This window comes from Chionomys nivalis, chromosome 2, assembly GCF_950005125.1.
Source record: "Chionomys nivalis chromosome 2, mChiNiv1.1, whole genome shotgun sequence".
Classification (NCBI taxonomy): domain Eukaryota; kingdom Metazoa; phylum Chordata; class Mammalia; order Rodentia; family Cricetidae; genus Chionomys; species Chionomys nivalis.
Genome location: NC_080087.1, coordinates 41,769,599 through 41,794,024, shown reverse-complemented (window position 1 = coordinate 41,794,024; position 24,426 = coordinate 41,769,599). Strand labels below are relative to the sequence as shown.

The window sequence follows — 24,426 nt, the reverse complement described above, 5'->3', positions numbered from 1 at the left end:
AGACAACTGTGTGGCTCGTGAACTTCCACTCTCTGTCTTTCCCAGAACTGGAGATTTGCAGAGATAGGAAAAAGCAACGAAGGCCCTCTTCAGGAACCATGTGATCTCTCTTCTGTTCCTTTTGCCCTATTTAGATGCACCTGCATGTGAGGTCAGGAAGTCTTTGGGAGGCAAAGGTTCAAGCCAGATACAAATTTCCTTCCCCTTTATGTAGCCTCTCTTCTCTCAGTGAGGAATTATGTGGCTCCACAAACTTTCTTTTACCAGGCCCCTCATGAAGAAACTCTGGCCATCTTATGCATGGTGGGCTTGACTCTGGCAAGTCTTTCCCTCTACCTTGGTAAAAATCACTAAATTGCATTCCTAAAGCTAACCACCCAGGTCTATTCCCTTATTTGGCCACTTCCTCCTCCTGAGGCTGACTACCAAGGTTATTGCAGACCAGCAATCAAAAGCCCCCTTTGCCTTACTTAATTAACATGCTCAATTAAAATTAAACACCTCATCCTAACAAGGGGTTTCCCCTTTACCTTTTTAAACTGCAGTTTGTCTATTGCCACGTCTGTCTCCCATCTCTCCAGTGCTTTGTTCCTCAGGGGCAAATACCCTTTCCTCCCTCCCTTGTTCCCATTCCCTTCTTCCTTGTCCTTTACTCCTGTCTTTGTCTCTTTCCCTCCCTGTGTCCCTCTGGGGGACTTGGGAGTCCTGAGCTGATACTTTTCCTTTCCCTTAGGGTGTCATTGGTTGCCCACTTGTTCTCTCTCCCTCTAACTTCACAGCCCACAGGAACTCAAGAAGCACATCCCAGTTGTTTTTCTACACTGCTTGAAAGGGCGGAGACTTATAAAAAGCGCTATGTCCATCTCGGGGTTGCTAAAAGCAGGAGTGAAGGGTCATAAAGAGCAGTCAGGGCCCCGCCTTCTCTGGCACCCGCTGAGGAAGGATGGGTGAGTGAGACACAGATTGACTCACATCTGGATTTTCTTTACTCACCTCTGTCTCCTCCAGTTTCTCTGCCCTCTCCAATCCCTCCACATTTGAGGGCAAATATCTTCACTTTTTCTGCTCATACTTCTTTCTCTCCATGTCTATTTACCTGAGGGACAGCATTTTAATTTAACCTGGAGAATCAGCACCTCTCATTTTTGCTGTTGACAGTATCTAACAGTCGTTCTCCATCTTGGGAGACCATCGATATTACCTAGAGAGCTATCCAACTAAAATTAAATTCGATTATCTGTAATGTGAACCCAGGCACAGAAATGATGCAAACCCCCTCATTGGGTCCCCTCAGGATGCTGGCAATCAGTGCTTCAGAAGCGTGAGTGACATGGGGATGAGAACAAACACATCAGTGGATACCACAGAATGCAGACAGCCAGGCACAGACAGGCTGAGAAACTTACATAGGCTGCACAGACGGCCATTTTCAGAGTGGGACTCTAATGTCATCCGCAGAGCTCCGGCTCTCTATCTATTTATTAGTTAGGCGAATGGGTCAGAGCCACCGTATTTTTGCCTGCCCTTTCCAATATTTCACCTCACTTCTCATCCCCACCCACATCCCATGCATGCTCTCAGCATTGTACATCATGAGTGGCCTAGAGCTGCTTCAGGCCAGTTCACTTTCCCTTTGGACACCGACGCCATCCGCTTCTTCATTGCCTCTTCAGAATGACCCTCTCAGAGTGATCCAGAATTCACTGACTCAGACTCACACCTGAGTGTTGTGCTCCGTGTGTAAAACGATGAGGAACACGAAGGATGAGGTTACTGCTTGCTTCAGCTTTCAAGAGGCCGAGGATCTCCAAGTAATATAATTTAATTTATAGTTGGAAAGGTCTCTATGTAATGTTGATGTATTGAGAATGACTGTTAGATATTGTCCACAGCAAAGATGAAAGTTAGTGATTCTCCAGTTTAAATTAAAATGCTGCCCCCCAGGTAAACAGACACAGAGAGAAAGAAACGTGGAAAGGAGAGGGAAGGCTTTGAACTGTCAGCCTCTTAAGTGTCTTCTCTCAGCTAAGCCACAGCTTGGTGGTATTGTGGTTTGAATATAAACTCATTTCCAGAAGTTCAAGCCTTTGAACTCTTTGCCTCCAGCTGGTAGTACTGATTTGTAAACTGTGGAATCTTTGAGGGGAGGGCCTTAGACTGGAGGAAGGGAGTGAGGAAGGCAAGTCTTGTGGGCTAAAGCCAAGCCACATATTATAGATTGGCCCTCACTCTCCTTCCTGTCTCTCAACCCCCCTCCTTGTCCCCGGTATGCTAACATGTAAGCAAAGCAGCCTCACCCTTCTGGTACAGCCACATACACACACCCTGTCTCTGCCTTTGCGGAACGTGTCCCCTCACACCTTGTGACAAAATGGAGTTCTTTTCCATTAAATCGCTTCTTGTCTGGTGTCTGTTCACAGTGACAATAAAGGACACAAATACAGGGGTAATACAACTTACTTGGATAATGTCATACTTCAAGACTCAGCTGAGGTCAAAGAAATTTCCTCTTGGGTGTCTGATTTGAGGGGTGTTTAGCACCAAGGTCAGGCATACTGGGCTAGCCTTGCTCGGCCCTCAGCACCTCATACTGTTTCATGAATCAGTTTACCTTCTCAATAGATCCTGAACCCTTTGGAAGGGATGGGGAGAATCAGATCCTTCATTTGCTGCCTTGGAATCTGGCCAAATTCCTGGCACAAAGAACAAATGCCAAGCCTTATGATCATAAAAAAAAAAGAACAAAATGTTAAAGGGGCCGTAGCTCAAGGTTTTAGCAGTCAGAATGATTCAGAGTTCAGATGACGGGAGATGACTTAAGCGGAAAAGTCAGGAACTACTTTTAGCTCACTTTAACAGCTGGGAATCAACTATATATAACCCGATGTTTAATTTCTAGGATTAAGAAGACCAGGACAACTGAATAATAAGTGATTTAGCCACCCAGTTGCCACTTTATATCTGTCTGGTCATTTTCACTAACAGTCCTTAGGATAAATGCCAAGAAAATGATTACATACCTCTGAGATCTTCAACACAAAACTGAGAAAACAAAACAAAACAAACACTGATATGTTTGTGTACAAGCAAAGATGCCGTTGGTATGCTTTTTTAAAATTTTACTCAAATTTTGTATTCATAGTAAACAGCAAGGATTGTAGACACAATCTTACGTTTTGGACACTAGCTTAGTGCACAGAAGCGCTCTTTCCACACACTAAGATGTTCTCCTGTTTCTTTTCCTTTTTTTGCCATTTTTTTCTTTTTTAAAATTGATTTTACTGAGCTGTATATTTTTCTCTGCTCCCCTCGTTATATTTTCTTTTTCCCTCCCAAGGAAAAGTACATGTTTTCATTTATATTTATTAGGCTGGAACTTTGAGAATAACTTGGGTATGGATAAAATATGGATTACTGATTGCTTATTCCCTCTCTGTCCTAAACCGTAAATTGCGTGAGGCCCTTTGACAGGAATCATGGGAGATGTAATAAAATAATCACCTTCAATCTCGCCAGATTTCCTCATCAATTTATTAAAGAAAGAGAATAACACTCTGATACCAAAGTGCCAACTATTCAAGACCACACCTAAGAAAATGCTTGATTGTGTTTCACAGATGTTTGTTAGATGCTGAGGAAAGGGAAGGATTCCTGGAAGGTCGGCTGATGGAAGGGAGGTGGGAGCTGTAAGCCATACTCTCTGTTGGCTTTCCAATCAGGTTCTCAGACAAGGCCCGGCACAGGACTGAAGTTTTAGTCTTCTCTGAAAAAGACTTCCTCACCAGCCTAGCAGCACAACCTATAAGCTTCTGGATAACAAGGAATATGTCCTGTCAGTGTATTTTAGGTCTGTGGTTCTACGTTCCTTCTCACTCAGATTTGCTTATAACACCGAACTCCATTATCCCAGTATTTTTTTTTTTTTCCGAGACAGGGTTTCTCTGTAGATTTGGTGCCTGTTGTTCTGGAACTCCCTCGGAAAACCAGGCTGGCCTCGAACTCACAGAGATCCGCCTGTCTCTGCCTCCTGAGTGCTGGAATTAAAGAAGTGAACTACCACCGCCCGGCTACCCTGGCACTTCCTTTGTCATTTGGAAGCATAAACAAAAGTCTCAGAGTATTGCAGTCCCCCGTATCAGGAAGCCGGATAAGACTGCTCAACATTGTGATTTCAGCTCTCGTCTGGTTGCTTTTCTTTCTTACTTTTGCGTGAGGCTGGATCCATGCCCAGCACTAGCTTGTTGTCGGGTGACCCTAAGTGCAATAGCGTGTTCTGGACTTTACAGCGGAAGTCTACATATTACATAACCTTAATAAACTGTCTTTTGGTCCGAGGTATAGTGGCGTGTGCTCAATGTTAATTGAAGCAGTAACATCAAGGTTTCTTTAAATAGGCACATAAAAAAAAGTTATGTAATGGTCAGTTGACAAAAATATGGTACTAGGGCTCCCGGCAACCTAACACTACTTTCTCCACCAGGGTCACTGGTACCCCTACACTCCTTACCTTCCTCTGGCCAAAGCATTTGTCTCCTGTATTGCTGGCCTCTGGGCCTTGTTGGTTGTTAGGGCATTTGTGGAGGTGGAGGGGAAGCCTCCCTCTCGGTGCGCCGAGCGGCCGGCAGGTGGCGCCCGACCTGTCGTTCGTGGCAGCGCTCTGTGGACCAGGTGGACTGGAAGGGGCGGAGGTATCCAGCAGAGGCCAGTGGTGGCTACCCGCAGTCCCCCACCCCCTCCACGCAGAGCTCGCACACGCGCTCCTGGAGAGGGCCCAAGAGCGGCGGCAGGGCTAGCTGTCTTCCAAGCTCCGGCACCGCTGCCTTCTGGTCTACGAGGCGTCCGGGTGTACCCCGTAGCTCTCAGCTCCACGTCGGCCACCATGGAGGCGCAGGCACAAGGTGGGTGGTCGCCCCGTCGCCCCGAGGTCTGGTACTGAGCTGCACAGAGAGACGCTTTGCCTGCACTAACTTTACTCCTGGTCCTATGGGGACATCCTATGTGTACGGAACTCCGCGCCTACGCGCGCCTTCGGGATCATGCTTGCATCTCTAGCCGAATTCGGTATTTGCTGTGGGGTTGGGGACCAGGGAAGAGGTCAGGGACCCGGAAACGGAGTAGCCCTCCTGCGGGGATTGTGTCCCTGTCCGCACTACCCCTTTCCTTCTCACAGTCAGTCGCCCCCACTTCCTTACCGTAGAGGGTGCCCAAAGGACCTGTTGTGCCAGCCCGGACCGTTGTGCTCGTCTTCCCCGGGGAGCGGGATCCTCGGGACTCTCGCCCTGGGCTCGTGTCCTTCGGTTCACAAGTGCGAGCGGGGCGGGGGATAGCGGGGGGAGGGAGGCGCGGGATATGTGTGACCTGGACGCGCGGCAAGGTGGTGGCTCTGTGTCCCTACTATGCGAGGGCTGAGGCAGGAGGATTGGCCTTCAAAGGCAAGAGAGCTTTACAACCCCTCCCGTCCCACCCCCACCTCTAGATTGATAACCACGTCCCCCCCCCCCCCCCCCCCATCAGGGATATGTCTCTACCTGCTAGCCGCACTGGGCGCCAGTCTTAATTAAGGGCTGTCGCCCCCCCCCCCCCCTCCGCGCGCTGTCTGTGCTCCGGTGTCCTTCAAGAATATGAGTAAAGGATCAGAGGTGGGCAAATGTGAAGTGAGGAAGAGTGTACCCAGGAGTACACTTTGGAAGCAACGCTCAGAAGTAATGTCTTGCGTTTATACCACCAGGACCACCGTTCTTAACACTAAGGAATTCTGTGGTGCCTTTCAAATACATCAAATCTTAGAAGAAGAAAAAAGTAAGGTGGTGTCTCATACACTTGGGTTCTAGGGGAAAACGCCGTTTGGTAGTGCTAGGTCTGGAGTCATTGACCCAGTCGCTGCCAGGACCGCTGTAGGAACAGCACTAACCATACTCCTCCTTGGTTCCATCAGCCAAGGTTCTGCCAGGAAGCTGCAGCTTCCAGTACCCCGCCCCGCTATTATCTTAATAAGAAAGGAGAGTGCAACTAAAGATGGAAGAAATTGTTTAATTACTTAAGGAAGCCTATCCCGGATCCTGGAGGGAAACTGTAAGGTCACCTGTAAGAGTCTTGTAATGGGAAAGTTTGGGCTAAACCCTCCAGAGCATGATCAAGTGCGCATGTGCAGCCAGTGGGGCATGCGAGGTCAGTGGATGCAGAATTACTCAGGAAGCATCAGAAAGAATTAAGAGGGAGTCTGCCAAACCACTGCTAGACTAAAAAGGTTCTTCCTTGAGGCAGGCCACGTGCTCAGTCGTGAGGCAGAGTGGGAGGGGTCTGTGGAGGATGCGGAACTGCCCAGATACTGAAGATGATCTGGTGTTGAGAGTAAACTGACAACAGTGTTCTTTGAGGAGACTTGCATGTAAAAAAGCTTGCAGATGGGCCTTAGAGAAGGTTCCTACTGACTCCTGGCAAGTGGAGAGTCTTGGATGAAGGTCAAATTCAAAAGCAGGTGTCCCAGTGGATGCCTTTGTGTCTGAGCTGAAGCAGACATGGACAGTCCTGGAGCTTTCCAACCTGACTTTCAGATTAGAATGCATTCATCTCTAAGTATTTGTGGAAAATTGGCTCCAGAGCCCTCCTAAAGACCCCACAGAGAGATGACAGAGTGGTTAAAGGCTGTACTGTTCCTGCAGAGGATGCTTAGTGTGGCGGTGTAAATGAATGCAGAAAGATTATAAAAATATATACAGCTTTAATAAGGAAATAGACTTACAGGACCACAGGTTCCCGCGGAGAACAGGAAAAGCAGAGCAAAAGGGCTGCTGGGATCACACCCGGCAGATTTATCAGTAAACATTAGCCCAAGGCGAACACGCCTCCAATGGGTGGGGCTATATCCCTACAGCTTGGGACCAAACTTATTTGGTCCTCCATCTACATATATATGAGTGGCTAACAACTGCTTGTAACTCCAGCTCCAGGGGAATCAGATGCCCTGTTCTGTTCTCTGTGCGAACACACACACATACATGCATGCATACACACACACACACGCGTGCGCTCGCGCACACACACACACATGCACACACACACATGCTTAAAAACATATCAAAACCCGAGGAGGTTCAAATCTGTTGTATGTCTGCATAAGAACTCTTATACATCTCCTGTATTCTTTCATTTATCTCCAGATCATTTATAAAACTGATCCAACCAAATGTCATGAAAATAACTATATATATACATACATAATTAACTTATATATATATAGTTAGCCTATATATTAATTACAATGGCAAAAAAGTCCATATATCTTCAGGTAGTTTTATCAAGTATTATTTATCTGTACTTGATTACATTCAAGATCCCATATCAGTCATTTTGGAATCCCTGGGGCCTAAGCATGAGTGTGCTTGAAAGCTATCTAAGCGATTCTATTATTCAATAAGGTAGGGAAAGAATTATGTTAATTAAAATGCACCGTCCCAATTCTGAAGACATCTGAAACTATAGACCAAGAACTACCAATGTTACTAGCTTGCTTTATCTATGAGCAATCATTCCAATGCCTTCTTCTTCCAAATACAGTATTGGGAAGAACAAAGCCAGGATTGAGTCCTACCCCATGGAACTTGCAATAGAGTGTGAGATTGTTATTCATCTGGTGCTTGCCTCACAAACCAAAATGTAAAATCACCACATTCTAATCATGGGAAAGTGGACGGTGTAGTGCAATGAAAGCATGGGCTTTAGGTCTGGTGGTCATAGTCAAAATAGCTTAGGCTGTTTCTTTTGTCTCTGTCTCTAGTGCCCACGCTTTATACACACTGTGGGCATAGCCCCTTAGGAGGTAGGTACATTTGTTGTTCCCATTTTGCAGAGGAGATGGGACAGAAGCTAGATTCCTTGTTTATGGATTAACAGGCAAGGAGCAGCGAAGTTGGTGTTGTGAGTGCCCATTCCAAAGTCAGACCCTGGACTTCTAAAGGAAAGGTAGAACCCAAGTCTTAACTTTAGCTGCCCTGTGACCCTCTCCCCTCTGCCCTCCTGGCTGGATGGAACTGAATTGAACACTCAATGGGTGTTTGTTCTTTGATTCTAAAATAGACCTGTGGTTTCCAAGGTGCAGGCTTCTACCCGTGGTTTATTTTAGAATTTTCTGGACTGGAGAGAGTTTATCTTTCTTCCTGCTTTCTCTTTCTTTTTCTAAATCTAAAGGAAAGCAAAGGTGTATGAGATCAGACCACATCCAGTGACTGGAGCCCTTGCTGCACACAGTGCTATAGATCTGTGTGGTCCATGCAGCTCGGAAATGCATAAGCAGGTTTTTGAAAGTCTCCTTTTGAGTGAAATTCTCCAAACATGTTCATTGGCTTTGTGAAAGAGCAAATTGCTTCCTGAAAAACAAGAAGGCACACTGAGGAGCTGGTAGGTGGGGAGCAGAGGGATCATGAGTGGGCGACTTTCTGAGAAGGGGCTGGTGGGCAGAGGGCAGTGGGAAACCCTCAAGAGCACAGCCTTGTTTGCTGCTTTTCACTAACCCTGGAGAAGGTCACCTTCACAGAGTTGCTATACAGTGTCTGACATGGCATGGTCCCATGGCGTTCAGTACCGTATCAAAGTCTGAATTTGGATCTCAGCCTGATTGAGTACAGAATTTATTATGGGTTTGGTATGAATTGTCTCCCTCCAGTCTCATGTGTTGAAGGCTTGGTTTCTCTGTGGTGTTTGCAGTCACTGAGAGGTGGTTCGATCTTGAAGACTGTAGCTTAATCAGTGTGTTAATCTGTTGATGGGTTCATACTTTGATGGCAGGACTAGGGAGGTGGGACCCAGACAAGGAAGTGGGTCCCTTAGTAATGGTAGCCTGACAGTCTAACTCTCAAGGCCACCTCTAGGGTTCGAGGAAGAAGTCCTCAATGAAGCGAAACTGAGCTTATCTCCCATCTGAGGGTAAAGATTCACATACACGATCTGAGGGTCACGTTCTTTATCATTCTGTAGCTCTTGTTCTGCCTCCACAGCTTCTAGTTCTCCTTTGTTTCAATTCTCTTGCTTCCTTGTTCACCTGGCTTAAATGCATTTTTTTACAGGAGCTTAGGCAATAAGAAAAATGTTACAAGAATTACATCTCATTGGTCACAGCACATTCCTTGGGTAAATCGTGAGCTGAGCCGTTTACCGTGGCAACACAACATTTCAAGGTTCCAGGTGGAAGACTTACCAGAGGCTGGGTGCACAGTGCCCGGGTGAGAGGATCTGCACAGAGAGTCGGGTCTTATCAGCCAGACTTGGCAAGTGAAGAACTGGTCTGATTTTTTTTAGGTTGCTTTGTGTTAGTAACCTTGGCTAGACATCTGCAACTCTGATCTTGTGCACATCTGTAAAGTTTTTAACTTATGATCCATTTACAGAAACATTCAGTCTAGTTTGAACTTGCTCTGAAGTAAAACGGAGCAATTGTGTTAGTCTGAGTAAAAGGAACAAAACGGGCTTTTAAGTGTCTTCCAGTCCTTGTGGGACAATAGATCTAGTTATGAAGCATGTCATAGAATATTTTCTTTCTTTTCTTTTCTTTTCTTTTTTTTTTTTTTTTGGTTTTTCGAGACAGGGTTTCTCTGTAGCTTTGGTGCCCGTCCTGGAACTAGCTCTTGTAGACCAGGCTGGCCTCGAACTCCCAGAGATCCGCCTGCCTCTGCCTCCCAAGTGCTGGGATTAAAGGCATGCGCCACCACCGCCTGGCTAGAATATTTTCTGTACAGCAAAATTATTCAGATTAATGAGAAGTCGTCTTCCTGACTATCCATAGATAGATGTGCCCGTACAAATGAGATGCAATCATGAGACTACACATACATATCATATGAAATTACACACTACAATGCAGGTATTGGGGAGACACCAAAACTGCTTTCGCAAAAGTGAAATTATGCACGGGAGCAACAGTTTCCAGAGTTGGTGGTCCCTTAGGCCCTGCCTGGACAGGATTCTCCTCCATCTGAGAACCAGTCCTCTGGTGGGTCAACATCAGAACACTAGTTTTCACCTGCTGTGTACGTCCACAGCCCTCGACGCCCGAGACTCTTCCAGTGACTGGAACCCTTCTATGCTTCCTACTTGTAGTGAGGCAAGCTGCTGTGTTCACCTGTGTTCTAACTGCCATGACAATCTGCCCCATCATGGTTCAACAGCAATAGAGCAAGCTGACCATGGATGAAAGTTCCTGAATCCATGATCCTAAATAATGTTTTTCAAGCCACAAGGTGTTTCCTCAAAGTATTTTTTGACAGCAGAAAATGCTAACTGTCCCACAATATTGTGATAACTAGACAGTCATATATAATTTCTAGTCAAATTTGACATAGGAAACAGCTGACACTCTGCAGGGAGTAATTTTTGCTGAGCTATGATGTTTATTAGTTGAAATGGCTTCAAATTCTTCTCATCATATGGCATTTTCAATTTATGATGTTTGTATTGGGGCATAGCTCCATAGTTAAACTGAGAAACACCTGGAGTAAGGGAATTCGGATAGGATTATAGTATGCTCCTGAAACATGTGGTAGCCATTTAAATCGAAAGTTCTTGATCCCTTTCAACTGTACCTTAATGTTTTATTGCGTCTCTGCTTCTGACGCAATGGGGGGTCTCTGCCTGCCTCTGATAAAAACGTGTGGTTGGGTTAAGGGCTCACCTGGCTAAATCCGGCTAAATTGCACAACTCAAGAGCCTCAAGATAACCATATCTAAAATGATAACTTTTTCATATGAATTAATATTCGAAGGTTCCAGAGTTCAGGACCTGGGAGCCATTATTTAGCCTACTGCAATAACTCCTTTTTCTAATCAGACATTTAACTTGGGATAATTCCTAAAAGCCCATAAATGACATGAAGTTAGGAAACACTGGATTATTCCACCTGTTTGCAAATCCTATTAACATGACAGCGTCATATTGACTTATATTACACTTTGCTCAAGACTCTTGTTCCAGAAAAGACCTTACTACACAGTTTATGTGAATATATAAGTAAAATACAAGTCAATATAAATTAGAAATGAATGACAGGAAATAAAGGTATGAACAGAAAATGAGGCCAGAAGTGGTAACCTGTGAGATGTACTCAATTGCGTAGTTTTTACTCCATGAAAAGGAAAATCTTTTAAAATAACATTTATTTATTTTATGTGTGTGTGAACACATGTGCCATACATACGTGGGGTGTTCAGAGGTCAGTTTTTGAGTTGGTTCACTCCTTCTACCATGGGGTTCCCAGGGACTGAACTCAAGTCATCAGACTTGGTGGCAATCACCTTTTTTTATTGACTAGCCATCTAGCTAGTGCCTCCACAAGAGTGAGGACTTGCTTAGTAAACAAAGTTAAGTCATTTTGCTATGGGTAAGTAATTTTGTTACAAAGTAACAAGTATTCTTCTTTTCATGGCAAATAGCAACAGATTCCTATATGATTAAATTACATTAAGAGAAAATTTACATTTTATTCAAAATTTTTGTTTCATTTCAGTCAATATAATCATAAGTTTAGAACAATGAAATTTAACTGCTAAAATTTTTGTAAGAATTAATGCATGTATCTATTTGTTTTTCTAGTGGGGGGTGCAAATATGCCACAGTACTCCTGTGGAGGTCAGGAGACAATCTGAGGGAACTGGTCCTCCTGCCCTGTGTATTCTGGGGATTAAACTCAATTCATCAAGTGTCTTAATTAGGATTTCTATTGCTTTAATGAAACACCATGACTCAAAAGCAAGTTGGGGAGGAAAGGGTTTATTTGGCTTACACTTCAGTAGTCTTGTTCATCACTGAAGGAAGTCAGGACAGGAACTCAGACAGGGATGGATTTCAGAGGCAAGATACAGAGGCCATGGGGAGGTACTGCTTACTGACTTGATTCCCATGGCTTGCTCAACCCACTTTCTTATAGAAACCAGGACCAGTAGCCCAGGGATGGCACTACCGTCAATAGGCTGGGCCCTCCCCCATTGATCACTAAATGAGTAATTTTTTACACATGGATCTCATATAGGCATTTCCTCAACCTCAACTGAGGCTCCTTTCTCTGATGACTCTAGCTTGTGTCAAGTTGACACACAAAGCTAGCCAGTACATCAGGCTTGGTGGCAAGGACCTTCACCTGCTAAGCTATCATTCATTCATATATATATATATATATATATATTATAAATTCTTGCTGAAATTCAAACAGATCTCAAATCAGAAGATAATAATATAGATGTTGTAGCCGGTGGGAGCCCATCTTGAATTGCTCTCCCTAACATACATATACTTAGGTTCCTTAATATTCTGAATAGGCAGATTCTGTAAACTTTCTTTAAAAAACTTAGAAACAGATTATCTATTATGGCAGACTTCCTACTTAACAGTATATGACAACTAATAAACACTTCAGAAAATATTGATTTAGTCAAATAAATATTTCAGCAAATATGTATTGATTGTTATAACAATAACGCATATTTTATAAGCACTTGGTTCCAGTAGACATTGGGAAATCGATAGTTAAGGTCCTAGAATCAAGGAAACCTGTCTCAATTTTAATTTTGTAATCCTTACTTTAAAATTCAACTGATTCTGGTTAGGTGCTGGTTTCCCAGGGCCTCGACTTTTTCGTCATGTGAACAGGAGTTAATAGCTCTAATGTTCTAGGGTCATAATGAAATGTCAGTGAGTTAATTTAGACAAAGTACTTGAAATGGTGCCCTGTGTATGGTAAGCTCTTCGTGAATGTTTGTGGTTGCCTTTCTCAGCCCATGACAAGACCTGCACATGCACTGCTTTGTTGAAATGTGTGTAGGGACACCACAAGGTAGGTGTCTTTACTTATAGGTCCTTTTCAGAGAGGAAAACTGAAGTGAGAAAGACAAACTCCAATTCCAGTTCTTCTGAATTAGGAATATGTACTTCTCTCGGGGTACTGAACTGTCTCTCAGTGAGGATTCAACTGCACCCCAAATGGTAGAGCAATGAGAGGTTAGCAGAGTCAAAAATTTATCACCACGAGTAATACTTCATAGAGCTGAAAGACGGCTTATTTTCACCCCAGCAGGACTTTTAGAAAGCTAATTAGAACTAATTCACACTGAAAATGGTAACAATACTTTGACTTGTTATGCCTAGTTCAACATTGTGCACACTGAAAACCACATCAGACTTACAAGGAAGGTAATACTGTTTTCATGGTCTAGGTAAGGATGCAGAATTACAGGATGGTTACTCAACTTTTCTCACCCCAGGAAACTTAGAGATGTTGGCATATGCCAATGTGAATGGGGAATTTCACAGGGTCCTCTTCCTAGGTGAAGAGCTATAGGAAATCAATGACTCCTGAGAAAGTGAGAACAAGTTTTCTCTGGAGATGAGCTCCTAAGTAAGGTATCCAACTTGTGTGGCCAGACCTAAACACATATAAGCAACACTAAATGGACTCAGTAGAATATATACATCTATGTATAATTGAATAATAATAATTGAAGAGAAGGCCAACAATTTGAGAGACTATAAAGGGAAGATGTGGAAGAAGAAAGGGTGGAAATGATTTAGATACAGTTATCATGTATAAGATTCTCAAAATATTTGACTGCATACCTGAGGTTTTACTTGCTTTCTGTATCAACCCCTCAAGTTGGCATGCATAGCAATCAATGCACCAAATTGCAAATAATGAACTCACTTTATATCCTGTGCACTCAGAGCTTTCGAAGAGCAGAAGTTAGCTGCACTATTCATTCTGTACATGGGTAGAGTCTAGGTCATGGAATCTGAAGGTGATTTGGGATCTCTGAGACCTTTGAGAATTTTCTTCCCAGGTCGGGGCTGGGCTTATGTGCTTAGGAGGATCTGGGCTGACTACAGTGTCTATATTATTATGTTCTGATTGTGGTTAGGACCAGTTAGCTAGGTTTGTTCACAGGAGGAAGAATTTTGTTAGATCACCCAACATGTGCTTCACAGAAATAGCACAGAATTTTATCACTGGATCTAGGAATAGTCAGTTTAAGTAGTTTAAATGTTCCACTTGTTTGCTCATATCTATTAATAATGGTGTTTGTGGATTTTATGCTTCTCTGTGTGTGTGTATGAATGAGTGTATGGATATTTGTGTGTGTGTGTGGGGCTCAGAAGTCTTTCCCTATCCCTCTTCACTGTGTTTTCAAAGCCAAACGCTCTCTAATCTGGTGCTCACCATTTAGGCTAGATTGGCTGTCCACCAAGCCCCCGGGATAGCTACCTGCTGTCACTGGGGTTACAGATGGCTAACATTTCACCTAGATGCTCAGGACCTAAATCCGGGTCTCTATACTTGAATAGCAGGTACTTTACCTACTGAGCCATCCCCACATCCTCACTCAGTACTTTTAAAAGAAACTGAAAGTTATAGGATCTTTGTGTTATTTCTGGCAAATGGAATCTGTATTCTCCAGACACTAACTAAAAAGGACAAATTGTAAAACGTATCCCCCTTCAAGATTTTGTTTTGCCCTGTGAATATTTTAATACATAACAGTTTAGATGAAAAAATGTTTCATTCACTTAATTCTCTCCAATGCATATTAGCAAAATATCCACTTTAAGAGAGTACATAATGAAACTGTGGGAAACAGAAAGAAAGAAGTGATTTGCCACTTCAGCAATGTTTGTGATCATGGTCTAAAACAGTGGTTCCCAACCTGTGGGTCTCCACCCTTCAAGGACTGAATGACACTTTTATAGGGGTCGCCTAACATCATCTTGCATATCAGATATTTATATTATGATTCATAACAGCAACAAATAGACTGTTATGAAGTAGAAATGAAAATAATTTTATGGTTGTGGTTTTATATGGTTTTATAGTTCCTCCCACAACATGAGGAACTATATTAAAGGGTCACAGCATTAGAAAGATTGAGAACCACTGGTCTAATGCACCAAGTGAAGAAAGAGGTGTCTGCTTCAGTCCCTTGGCTGGCTCTCAATGTATGCAGGTGGTCGCTATTGCTGCTGCTCTGGAATTTTCCCAGAATTCTTGGAAGCCACTTGTTAAGCTTATTGAGTTATGATGCAATTAAGAACACATGGAAGATGATTGTAAAATGTAAATTTTCAAACATGTCATGCTGCATTCCATCAAATGTCTACAAGAGTAAAATATAATTTACTTAAAATACAGGCATTCAATTAAGAATTATTATTGATATACTGGGGAAGGCAGCAAAACATTTGGATGTATTCGAATAAAACTTAGGCTAAAAGGAAGCTTTCTGTCCTTAAGTAATGATACATTATAAAGAGTTTTCTCTCAGTGTGTTTTGTGTATAAATGTTGTGCTTTGATATATAAGATGTGAAGTCCCCAGAATAAACCCACAAATCCACAATACCCTTAGTCATCAACAAATTCCTTCTTTTTGCAAAGGACAAAACTGGTATTTTACTGTAATCGGAAAGTACACCATACTGAAAATATGTGAGTCTGTTAGACCTTATTTCCAAAGTTTCTGTGGTTATTTATATCGTATAGAAAATTTCCTTTTATTTGACATTGATTTAAAATGTGGGCTCCTCTTCAACTCCTGGAAGAATTGCAAAATGGGATTTTATTCTTCCAGTTAGAATTGTCTTTTGTCGGCTCTTTGCAAGAGCATCTTGTCAGATCGATCTTGAAAGTGGAATTGATTCATTTGAAAGAAAACGAAAATTTGGGAAGAGGGGAGTGAGAGAGACTTTTGCAGATATCTCTCTTAGAGTCTAAATGTTGGGTATCTGTGTTTTTTCCATTAATGTCTCCTCTACACATGAATGAACTGAGAGCAGCAATGATGAACGAGAGAGAAAGAAAGCACTGTGTATATTTCTAAACATTTCAGCTTCCAAAATAGATTCATTTCTACATAATGACATCAGGGAAAGATAATTTCCCTTACCTCACAGGGCAGGCTTGGAGGAAAAATTAGTTCTTGTCCTGTGTTATTCCTGTTTAACTGCTGAAGGAGTCCAGGAGGTTCTAAGATATGCGTGTTACTGTACAGCTTGTTTCAAACAACTGGAAGGGATTCAAGGGTTGAGGTGAATTAGAGTAATGGCGTTTTGAATTCACTTGTTAATAAAGTTGTTGACTTCCTTCCTTAAAATATCTGGGGAAAATATTAATTTTCTCAAAGACTTTCGTTTTATATCTTGCTGTCCAAAATCTCACAGTTATGTGTAAATAGATTTTAGATGTAAATAGAGATTTTGATGACCTTTTCTAATAAGAGAAACAGTAAAACCCATTCATATGTGGCTTAATCCCATGTTTTATGTACTCACCATTAAATCTACTTGATTGCAGCAATGAAGGAATTGGTAACATGAAAATAAATAACTGTGTCATAGATGTCCTACCTCAGGTAGACTTGGAGCTCAGTGCCTCTGTTCTGTTGACTCTGGACTAGCATAGAGGTGTATTGCTCTCTTCCCTCAGATGAACCTCTGAAGTCCAGGACCAGACAGCTCTTATCTTCTCAGATCGTGTACTGTGTCCACTTTTATAGAGCTCTGTTTTAGCTCAGGTCTCAGAATTTGTCTGTTCCTCTTGTCTGGCTCACAAGGTTAAGGAAATTAAGCATTCCATAATGCTGTCTTGTAAGTTATACATTTGGTTTTTATTTGATTAAAAAAAAGAATTAGGACTCCGTTCCTTTCTCTCCTCTATTTTCTCTCTCTCTCTCTCTCTCTCTCTCTCTCTCTCTCTCTCTCTCTCTCTCTCTCCACCCAATCAACTCACTTGTGACATCTCAGCCAAATTATAGTTGACTGTTATTACTTCATTCCTTTGATTTTCAGTGTCTTAGACTTTCCTCTCCTCCCTCCTCCCCTCTCTTGTCTCTCCTCCCTCCTCCACAAACCTCTTCTTTAGCATACCCTAGGACTCAGGCTTTGGCTTGTGCTCCCTTTATGCTTACACTCATTCCCTTGGCCATCTCTTAAATATGGTTTTGGACTCAGTCTACATCTTAAGCACTTGAGATCTTATTTTTCCATCTAGGACCTTGCCCTCTATTTCAAATGTCCTCTTGCTGTGTCTGCATATTCAATGAGATGCGACATGTAGATTTCTAGTGTGCAATACTGACTGTGCTTTCAAAGTCTACTTAGACTTGAACAGCTCTCCCCATTCCCCTGCTCTGGGCCAGACCAGTATATCTCTCTCCTGTCCTCCCAGGACTTCTTAGCTCTTGGTCTCTCTGCTTTTTCTCTGCTTCTCTTTGGTCTTGAAGTTTCAGTAGAAGCCATCAGATTGATGCTTTTATTCTTTGATCCCTCTGCTTCCCCTCCCGAATCTTTCAAGTTCTTCCCTCCCAGCACTCTTCCTCAGATATCCTTCTTGATGATTTTCTCCCCTTCTTGGATCCTTCTCCAAATACTGCTCTCAGCCTGCTCTGCAGACCTGGTAGCCGGGCCATGTTACTGGGAGGCAGTTCTCCATTGGTATCTCAAGCTTGTGCACAGCTCATCTTCTGAGCATTTATGAGGTTTCCAAGGTTGCCCCATCGTGTGCAGCTCTTAGGTGGCAGAAGGTGCATTCTTCAAGGGCAGGGTTACTTGCTATTGGCAGGCATGGAACATATTTGCAGCTCCTCTATAAATCAAAGTCTCGTATTTTAGTGTTGCCCTTCTGCAACACACACCACTGTAGAAACAGACAGACCTGGCCTTCTTCAGTTGATTACATCAGCCTTTGGCATCAGGGCCAGGGAACTGGTACAGCGATGCTATTCTGACGACTGCTATTACTGGGTGTAGGAAGCTGTCTTTCCCTGCAGTCAGCCCAGATGCTGTCTTTCCCTGCAGTCAGCCCAGATGCTGCGTTGCCTTTGTCAGCCTCTGTGAAGCTAGACTGCTCATTTTTCAACTTGAATTAGGGTAAGATCTGGCCTTTCAGAATTTCTGACTCTAGTCTTGAATCCTTTTTGCTATCTCCACATTTACCTGCTGTAGTTGTGTGTATGTTTTGTTGTTGTTTTAACTCTTTTAACTCTTTGGGGGCCTACTACACAGATCCCAAATAAATCACAAGGAGTCTTATTCTTTCTTATGAATGCCCGGCCTTAGCTTGGCTTGTTTCTTGCCAACTTTTCTTAAGATATCCTGTATATCTTTTACCTCTGGGATTTTACCTTTCTCTATTTCTGTATATCTTTCTTTACTTCTTACTCTGTTACTGGCTGTGTAGCTCAGTGGCTGGCCCCTGGAGTCTTCCTCTCCTCCTTTTCTGGTTTCTTGATCTTTTCTTCCCAAGTTTCTCCTCCTATTTAGTCTCTCTGCCTGCCAGCCCCACCTCTCCTTTCTCCTGCCTCGCTATTGGCTGTTCAGCTCTTTATTGGACCAGTTAGGTGGCTTAGATAAGAAAAGTAACACAGCATCACAGAGTGAAACAAGTGCAACGTAAATGAATGCAATACATCTTTGCATCATTAAACAAATGTTCCACAGTGTAAACAAATATCACACACCTTTAGCTAATATTTTCCAACAATCTACTTCTGCGCAAGCCTTTATTTAAGGTGAGAATTTCATCTATTGACCTTTGTTCTCTCTTCTAGATCATGCTCTGAGTCCCCAAGAGTTTCCTGCTTAAACAGCTCTGCTGTGTTGCCATGTTTACTTGAGCTTCCTATAGGCAGAACTTGCTGCTGTAGGGCCCATTCATAGGTTCGAGAGGAAATGAAGAGCTGGCTGATTTGGGGATGCTAGGAGTAGATTGAATGTGCAATTTAGGAACTAGTTCTCAAAGTGTTGATCAGTATCATGGACTTCACCAGGAAACTTGTTAGAAATGCAAACTTGATGGTCCTACCTTAGCCCAACGAAGTCAGAAACTCTGGGTCTGGGCCACTGATGCAAATTGAACAGTCTGGGACTAGTCCACATTGCACATGGATAGTGCTCCAGCCAGTGCTTCTAGCAGACAAAAATTCTCACTGAGTCCTAGTGGCCATTCCCACACATCCCATCCATCCTGTAGCGCAAAGGCAAGGCTATGGCTTCCTTCCAACCACCAATACAAACGTGACAGGTGTGCTGAGATATGGTTACCCTGTCAGCTTCACAGATAAGCAAGCAGTTATCTGTAGAGATTCACCTGCCAAGGAACTATGGGGTAACTTGTAGAAACTGACAGCTTTTCTAGGATTTAACCAAGAAAGCAAACACCTCAGTCCTTTAGTTCAGGGAAAAAAAAATCTGCAAACTGCCTGTATGAACGTTGGATAGATTTCCCCCTCCCGTTGAGCTGCTAGGTAATCATGCATCCCCTAGCACTTAGTTGTCGCCTTGTGAGACCCTGAACAGAGGACCCAGCTAAGTTGTACCTCAGTTTCTGACCTACAGAAACTGACGAAAATGAGTATGTGTTGCTGTAAGCAGAAGCAGCAATCAACAATGTGGCACAGAAGTTCATGCAGAGAAAGGACAGGCTGTGAATTTCCCTTGGAAGCCAGCCTTGGGTTCTGTAAGTGTGTTGTGTTCTGGTACATGTTTTCTATGCACACACACTTAATATTTCCCTCCTCCGCTCTTTGTAGTTGCCTTCCATTTAATGTGCTCTATAGTTTATTCTGTTCATTTTTTTTCTGCTCACACCCCACACAGGTAAGTTCTGCAGGACCAAGATAGTTTAGTTTGGTAGCTACTGTCCAACTTCCTGCTCCTGGAGCACAGGTTAGCCATCTCACAGGGATTCAGGCAGTATTTGTAGAAGAAACGGGACCATGATTTTCATTTGAAAGTCTACTGTTTCCTAGTAAAAGCTCCACTAAAATCAAGAAGCTTTTACCACTGTCTTTGCTCACTATTCGCTAAGTGCATGAACGCCAAAAAATAAATGTTCAGGAAATAATTTAAACAAAGTAGTGAAGGAAATGGAACAATTGGATTGCATCCTCTGACCTCTTCTCATTAAAAAAAAAAAAAGACTCGCAGTTTGCTGTTTTTGTTAGGCGAGGGCTCATCTGCTAAAGGGCTTATTACATGTAATAGTTCATCTCTCTGGGTCAGTTTCTCCATGGTGCATGGCAGTCTGGCTGCCTGTGTGTCTCTGTGAGTGTGACTCCCACAGAGACTCCAAGAGGAAGAGAGTGTCCAGTTTCTCTGTTAATCTGTGCTCAGTTTTCCTTCCTCTCTTCTTTTAAAGACAGGACTGTCCTGGTCATTTGTAGAATGATAGGGACCACTGCCAAGAGGAGAGAAGTAAATAAGCTCCTGGCCCTTAACCGGATGCCTGTTAAAAGTCTGGTGTATGCTTTCTGCTGCCCACGTCTCTGTACTCCTTCAAGAGCTTTGTTTTGGAACACCACATTAGGCTTCAGGGCTAACACATTAGCAGTTCATGGTAACAGATCCCTTATGATTAGGCCAAGCTAAAACCAGTGGTATATATTCGAGATGGTTCCAAGTGATGAAGACAAGGGGGAATTCTTACCAAGGAAAAATCCTCATGCATAAAATGCCCTTGGAAGGCCCAGAGTCAGCTCAGATGTGAGAGGATCTTCCGCAGCAGAATCATAGCCCTTCCTAACTATGCGCTCTGTCTTTGTCTGTCTTTCTCTGCCAGTATCTCTCTCCCTCCCTCCCTCCTGCCTCCTTTTTTTCCCTCCTTCCTTCCCTCCAGTCCTAACAAAACACCTAACAAGCATAAATAAAATAAAACTCTCCACAATAACAAAAGCAGCCTGCCAGAATCCAATGTCTTCTGGTTTAGTTAACTTCAAAATTGCTAACTTTATAGGTCCCACAGCTGAAGCATACACTATTCGTCTTTGCTAGTTTTACCGTAGATCACACACCTGACCCAAGGGTTATGGTAACAGCTGTTGTGACTGTTTTTGTAGAAACCTGAATTCTACTTTTTCATTGGCGTGTATTGTACTTGTAAAGGGTAACCGAAAAGCTTGTCGTTTCTGTCTGCATATTGGCTTCATCCTTGCTGTTGTTTTAACCCTTAGGTCAGATTTCTGCTTAGCTAATCATGCAGACTGCCTGTCATTTGCAAATGTTGTATTCAAGTCTTTAATTCAGGGTAGCTTCAGGTTGGAGTTAGTATCTGTTTCTCCTACACAACCGTTGTGCTTTCTTGTCAGCTTAAGCATCTGTAACTTTATCTAGACACAAACCCAACCATGAAGCCAACACATTTGTGCAAAACCATAAGGGAAACAGCAGTTTCTGGGTTAAGTCATCTTCCTGTTAGCCAAGAAGAAAAACACCTTTGTGGATGTTAAAAACCTTTATGTGGATGATGACGGGCCAGGGGACAGACTGATTCCCACCCCAGAAAAATCAATACAACATGACCTCTTTTACTCCATCCATGAGCGACAGTCTGAGCCCTGACTCCATCACTACTGAGCCTTTCTGTTCAAGGTATCAAAGACCGTCTCAGCCCAAAGTCCCAACAAATAAATTCTGCTTATCTTGTCATATTTAACTTGGTGTTGTACTGTTTCCATGGCCAGGAATCCCACTATCCAGCACCAGTCTGTGCCAACTTTGCCTTTAAATCAGACGTGTGGTCCAAAAGGACTGGGTTACAAAAGCCCTTATTATCCCCCTGAACACCAGCCTGTTTTCTTCTGAGTAGTTGTTTCTTATATATGTATATATGTAATGTATACAATATTATGTATACAATATTCTGTCTGTGTGCATGTCTGCAGGCCAGAAGAGGGCACCAGACCTTTTTACAGATGGTTGTGAGCCACCATGTGGTTACCAGGAATTGAACTCAAGACCTTTGGAAGAGAAGGCAATGCTCTTAACCACTGAGCCATCTCTCCAGCCCCAAGAGTAGTTGTTTCCTATTGTCCTGAATCATTAATTTGTTTATTTGGTTTTTTTTTCGAGAGAGGGTTTCTCTGTAGCTATCAAGCCTGTCCTGGAACTAGCTCTTGTATACCAGGCTGGTCTCGAACTCACAAAGATCCGCGTGCCTCTGCCTCCCGGGTGTTGGGATTAAAGATGTGTGCCACCACCACCCGGCCATCCTGCATCATTTATATAATGATGTAATTATAAACTTCTGAGAGGCAGCAGGATATCATTGAGGAAGGGTTGGGAGCCAGGTGTTGGGCCTCTGTTGCAGGCATTGCCACCACTTTGTCTGCTTGCCTATCACATACTTGTAACCTGATAGGGTGGGATGTCCTTCAAGGTCCTACCTAGCCCATCATCAAGAGGACTGTTTAAGTCCCTTCAACACAAAAAGTTTCTTTTTTAGATGTATGTGCACATACATTTGTGTCTGAGGGTTTTTTGCTCCTATTTCCTATGTGGAAAAATTTCAAGCACATTAGATATTTCCACTAACTAATGTAATATACAAAATTTTGTTGTAAGTGCTGTTACTTCTCATTTAAAAGATGACTGCATCAGCATCTTTCCTGCCTCACAGGGCTGTGGTCACGTGAGACAGTCCAGAAGGCAAAAACAGAAGAGAACAAAATAAAAGTTCTGTCATTTAAAGGGACTGTCACCTCAAGGTGAAGAACGTAGGTGTTGTCACAGGTCTGAATGTTCCCTCCAATTCAGTCATTTCTTTGGTATGTTTTAACATACCGTGTCTCAGTTTGCTCTTCTACAAAATGGTGAAAATGGTGGCTTCCTGGGAGGTTTGGTGAGGATGGAGTGTGATGACTCATGGGAAATACTTGTAACAGTGGCTGGACACTGTCATGGCAATAAAAAAGGAAGATTATTTCTTTATTAACTTTTCCATCCAGTGTTTATTGGGCAACTTCTGTGCTGGATTCTGAAGTAGGTGTTAGGCCACTGTGAATGAACCAAAGCCCTTCCTTAGTGACTTTAAACCCCACTGCCTCCATACCTCCATTTTTTGTTGTAGAATTTAGCTATTATGCTTCTATTTTTAAAATATTCTTGTATCAGAAAAATCCTTTGGATTTTTATACACTACCTGCCCCAACATTAAAAATAAGTTCCTGGGTCTAAGTGAAGATGAGTAGGTTGAAGGTGGAAAAAAATACAAAGGGGAGTGGGATTTGGACATCTGGCCCCTATGTAAAATTTCATTACTGAAGCATAAATTTTACCAAGTCCATTAAAATTTCCTGCAAGTACATATGTTTTTTGTTTTGTTTTGTTTTGTTTCTTTACTTGGTTGCTACTTTGGATCTTTTATTTTCTAAGATTAAAGCTAAAGATAGACAGTGGGCTTGCAATATAATAATCATCATCTAGAAAAATTTCGTGGAAGAATGGGCAGGTTGGATGTTTTACTCATATTATATTGCTTATCTCATAACAATTTAATAAAGCAGACGGGGAACAGCCCGATACTCATCTCTTCACTCTGCAGTTCTTATTTCCTTCTCGTCTGACTCAGGTCTGATGATAATAACACAGGCTCACCAAATCAATGTGCTGCCAGTGGAGGAAGGTGCCCGCTCTGGATGGCAGGACATCAAGCATCCTGGTATCTGTTGCTAAGCAGCATGCTGAGACCTCAGTGTTCTCAGAACATCTAATGACAAATTGGGATCCCAGCTCTGGCTTTTTCAGATACTTCAAATCTAACTGTGGTAACAAAAACCTTTTAATATTCATGTTAGCACACACACACACACATACACACATATATATATATATATGTTTATGTAGTACATCTGGTATGCATATACATTATAAAGTCTTTACGCTGGCTTTTTTCATCAGTTGATAGTATTTTATATTACACATAATTATGCGTTTACTTTTCCTCTCATATAGAAAATAAACTCAATAAGAATAGGTAATTAGACCAGGCAGTGGTGGCACACACCTTCAATCCCTCAAGCATTGAGGAAACTCTTGGAGATGAGAGGGTCGCCAGTATGAGATTTGCAAAGGATCCGTGGTTTGGGTGGTGTGCTTTCCTGTTTGTTCTGGGGCAGAGGTTACAACGTGGCAGGAAAGGAGATGCCACCGCTGACCACGGCAGGTGACTTGCCTGGCAGCTCTTTTTTTAGGAGATTGGCAATACCTGTTGCCAGTTAGACAAACAGTCTAATGGACAGAAATAAAAGCTACAATTGCTTAGTGACATTCTCTTCCTTTGTGTTGCTCACGTGACCCATTTGTTTATCTAGCATTTAAAGATTTATTGGAAAATGTAATCATAGTCTGTGTGCCACCAGAGGTTAGTGAACTAAACTCACAGTGTGAGGTTTCCTTGTCCAAATGTGTCACCTCCCGACAGCCTCTCTGATGGCCCGCTACAGTTTAAGACATTGATGAGTATGAATTCATTCATCTCTGAATTTCAGTAGCCTTCCAGTGGAGGAAATTTTTAATTTCGTTGGGAATTTTAGCAGAGGAAATCACCCATAGAAATATCGTAATATGTGGGTATTTTTTCTCTTACTTTCACAGAACTCAGAATGGATTCTGTTAAACAAATGC

General features: G+C 42.7%; 1 protein-coding gene across 1 annotated transcript in view; it reads left to right on the top strand.

The window, feature by feature from the left end:
* Positions 1-4,551: 4,551 nt before the first annotated feature.
* Tpd52l1 (TPD52 like 1) overlaps positions 4,552-24,426 on the top strand; it is a 103,329-nt gene continuing 83,454 nt past the window's right edge. Inside the window, exon 1 of the mRNA XM_057761480.1 lies at positions 4,552-4,898. Within this exon, the coding sequence (XP_057617463.1) occupies positions 4,880-4,898 (19 nt within the window). The 5' untranslated portion in view covers positions 4,552-4,879. The remainder of the gene's footprint in view (positions 4,899-24,426) is intronic.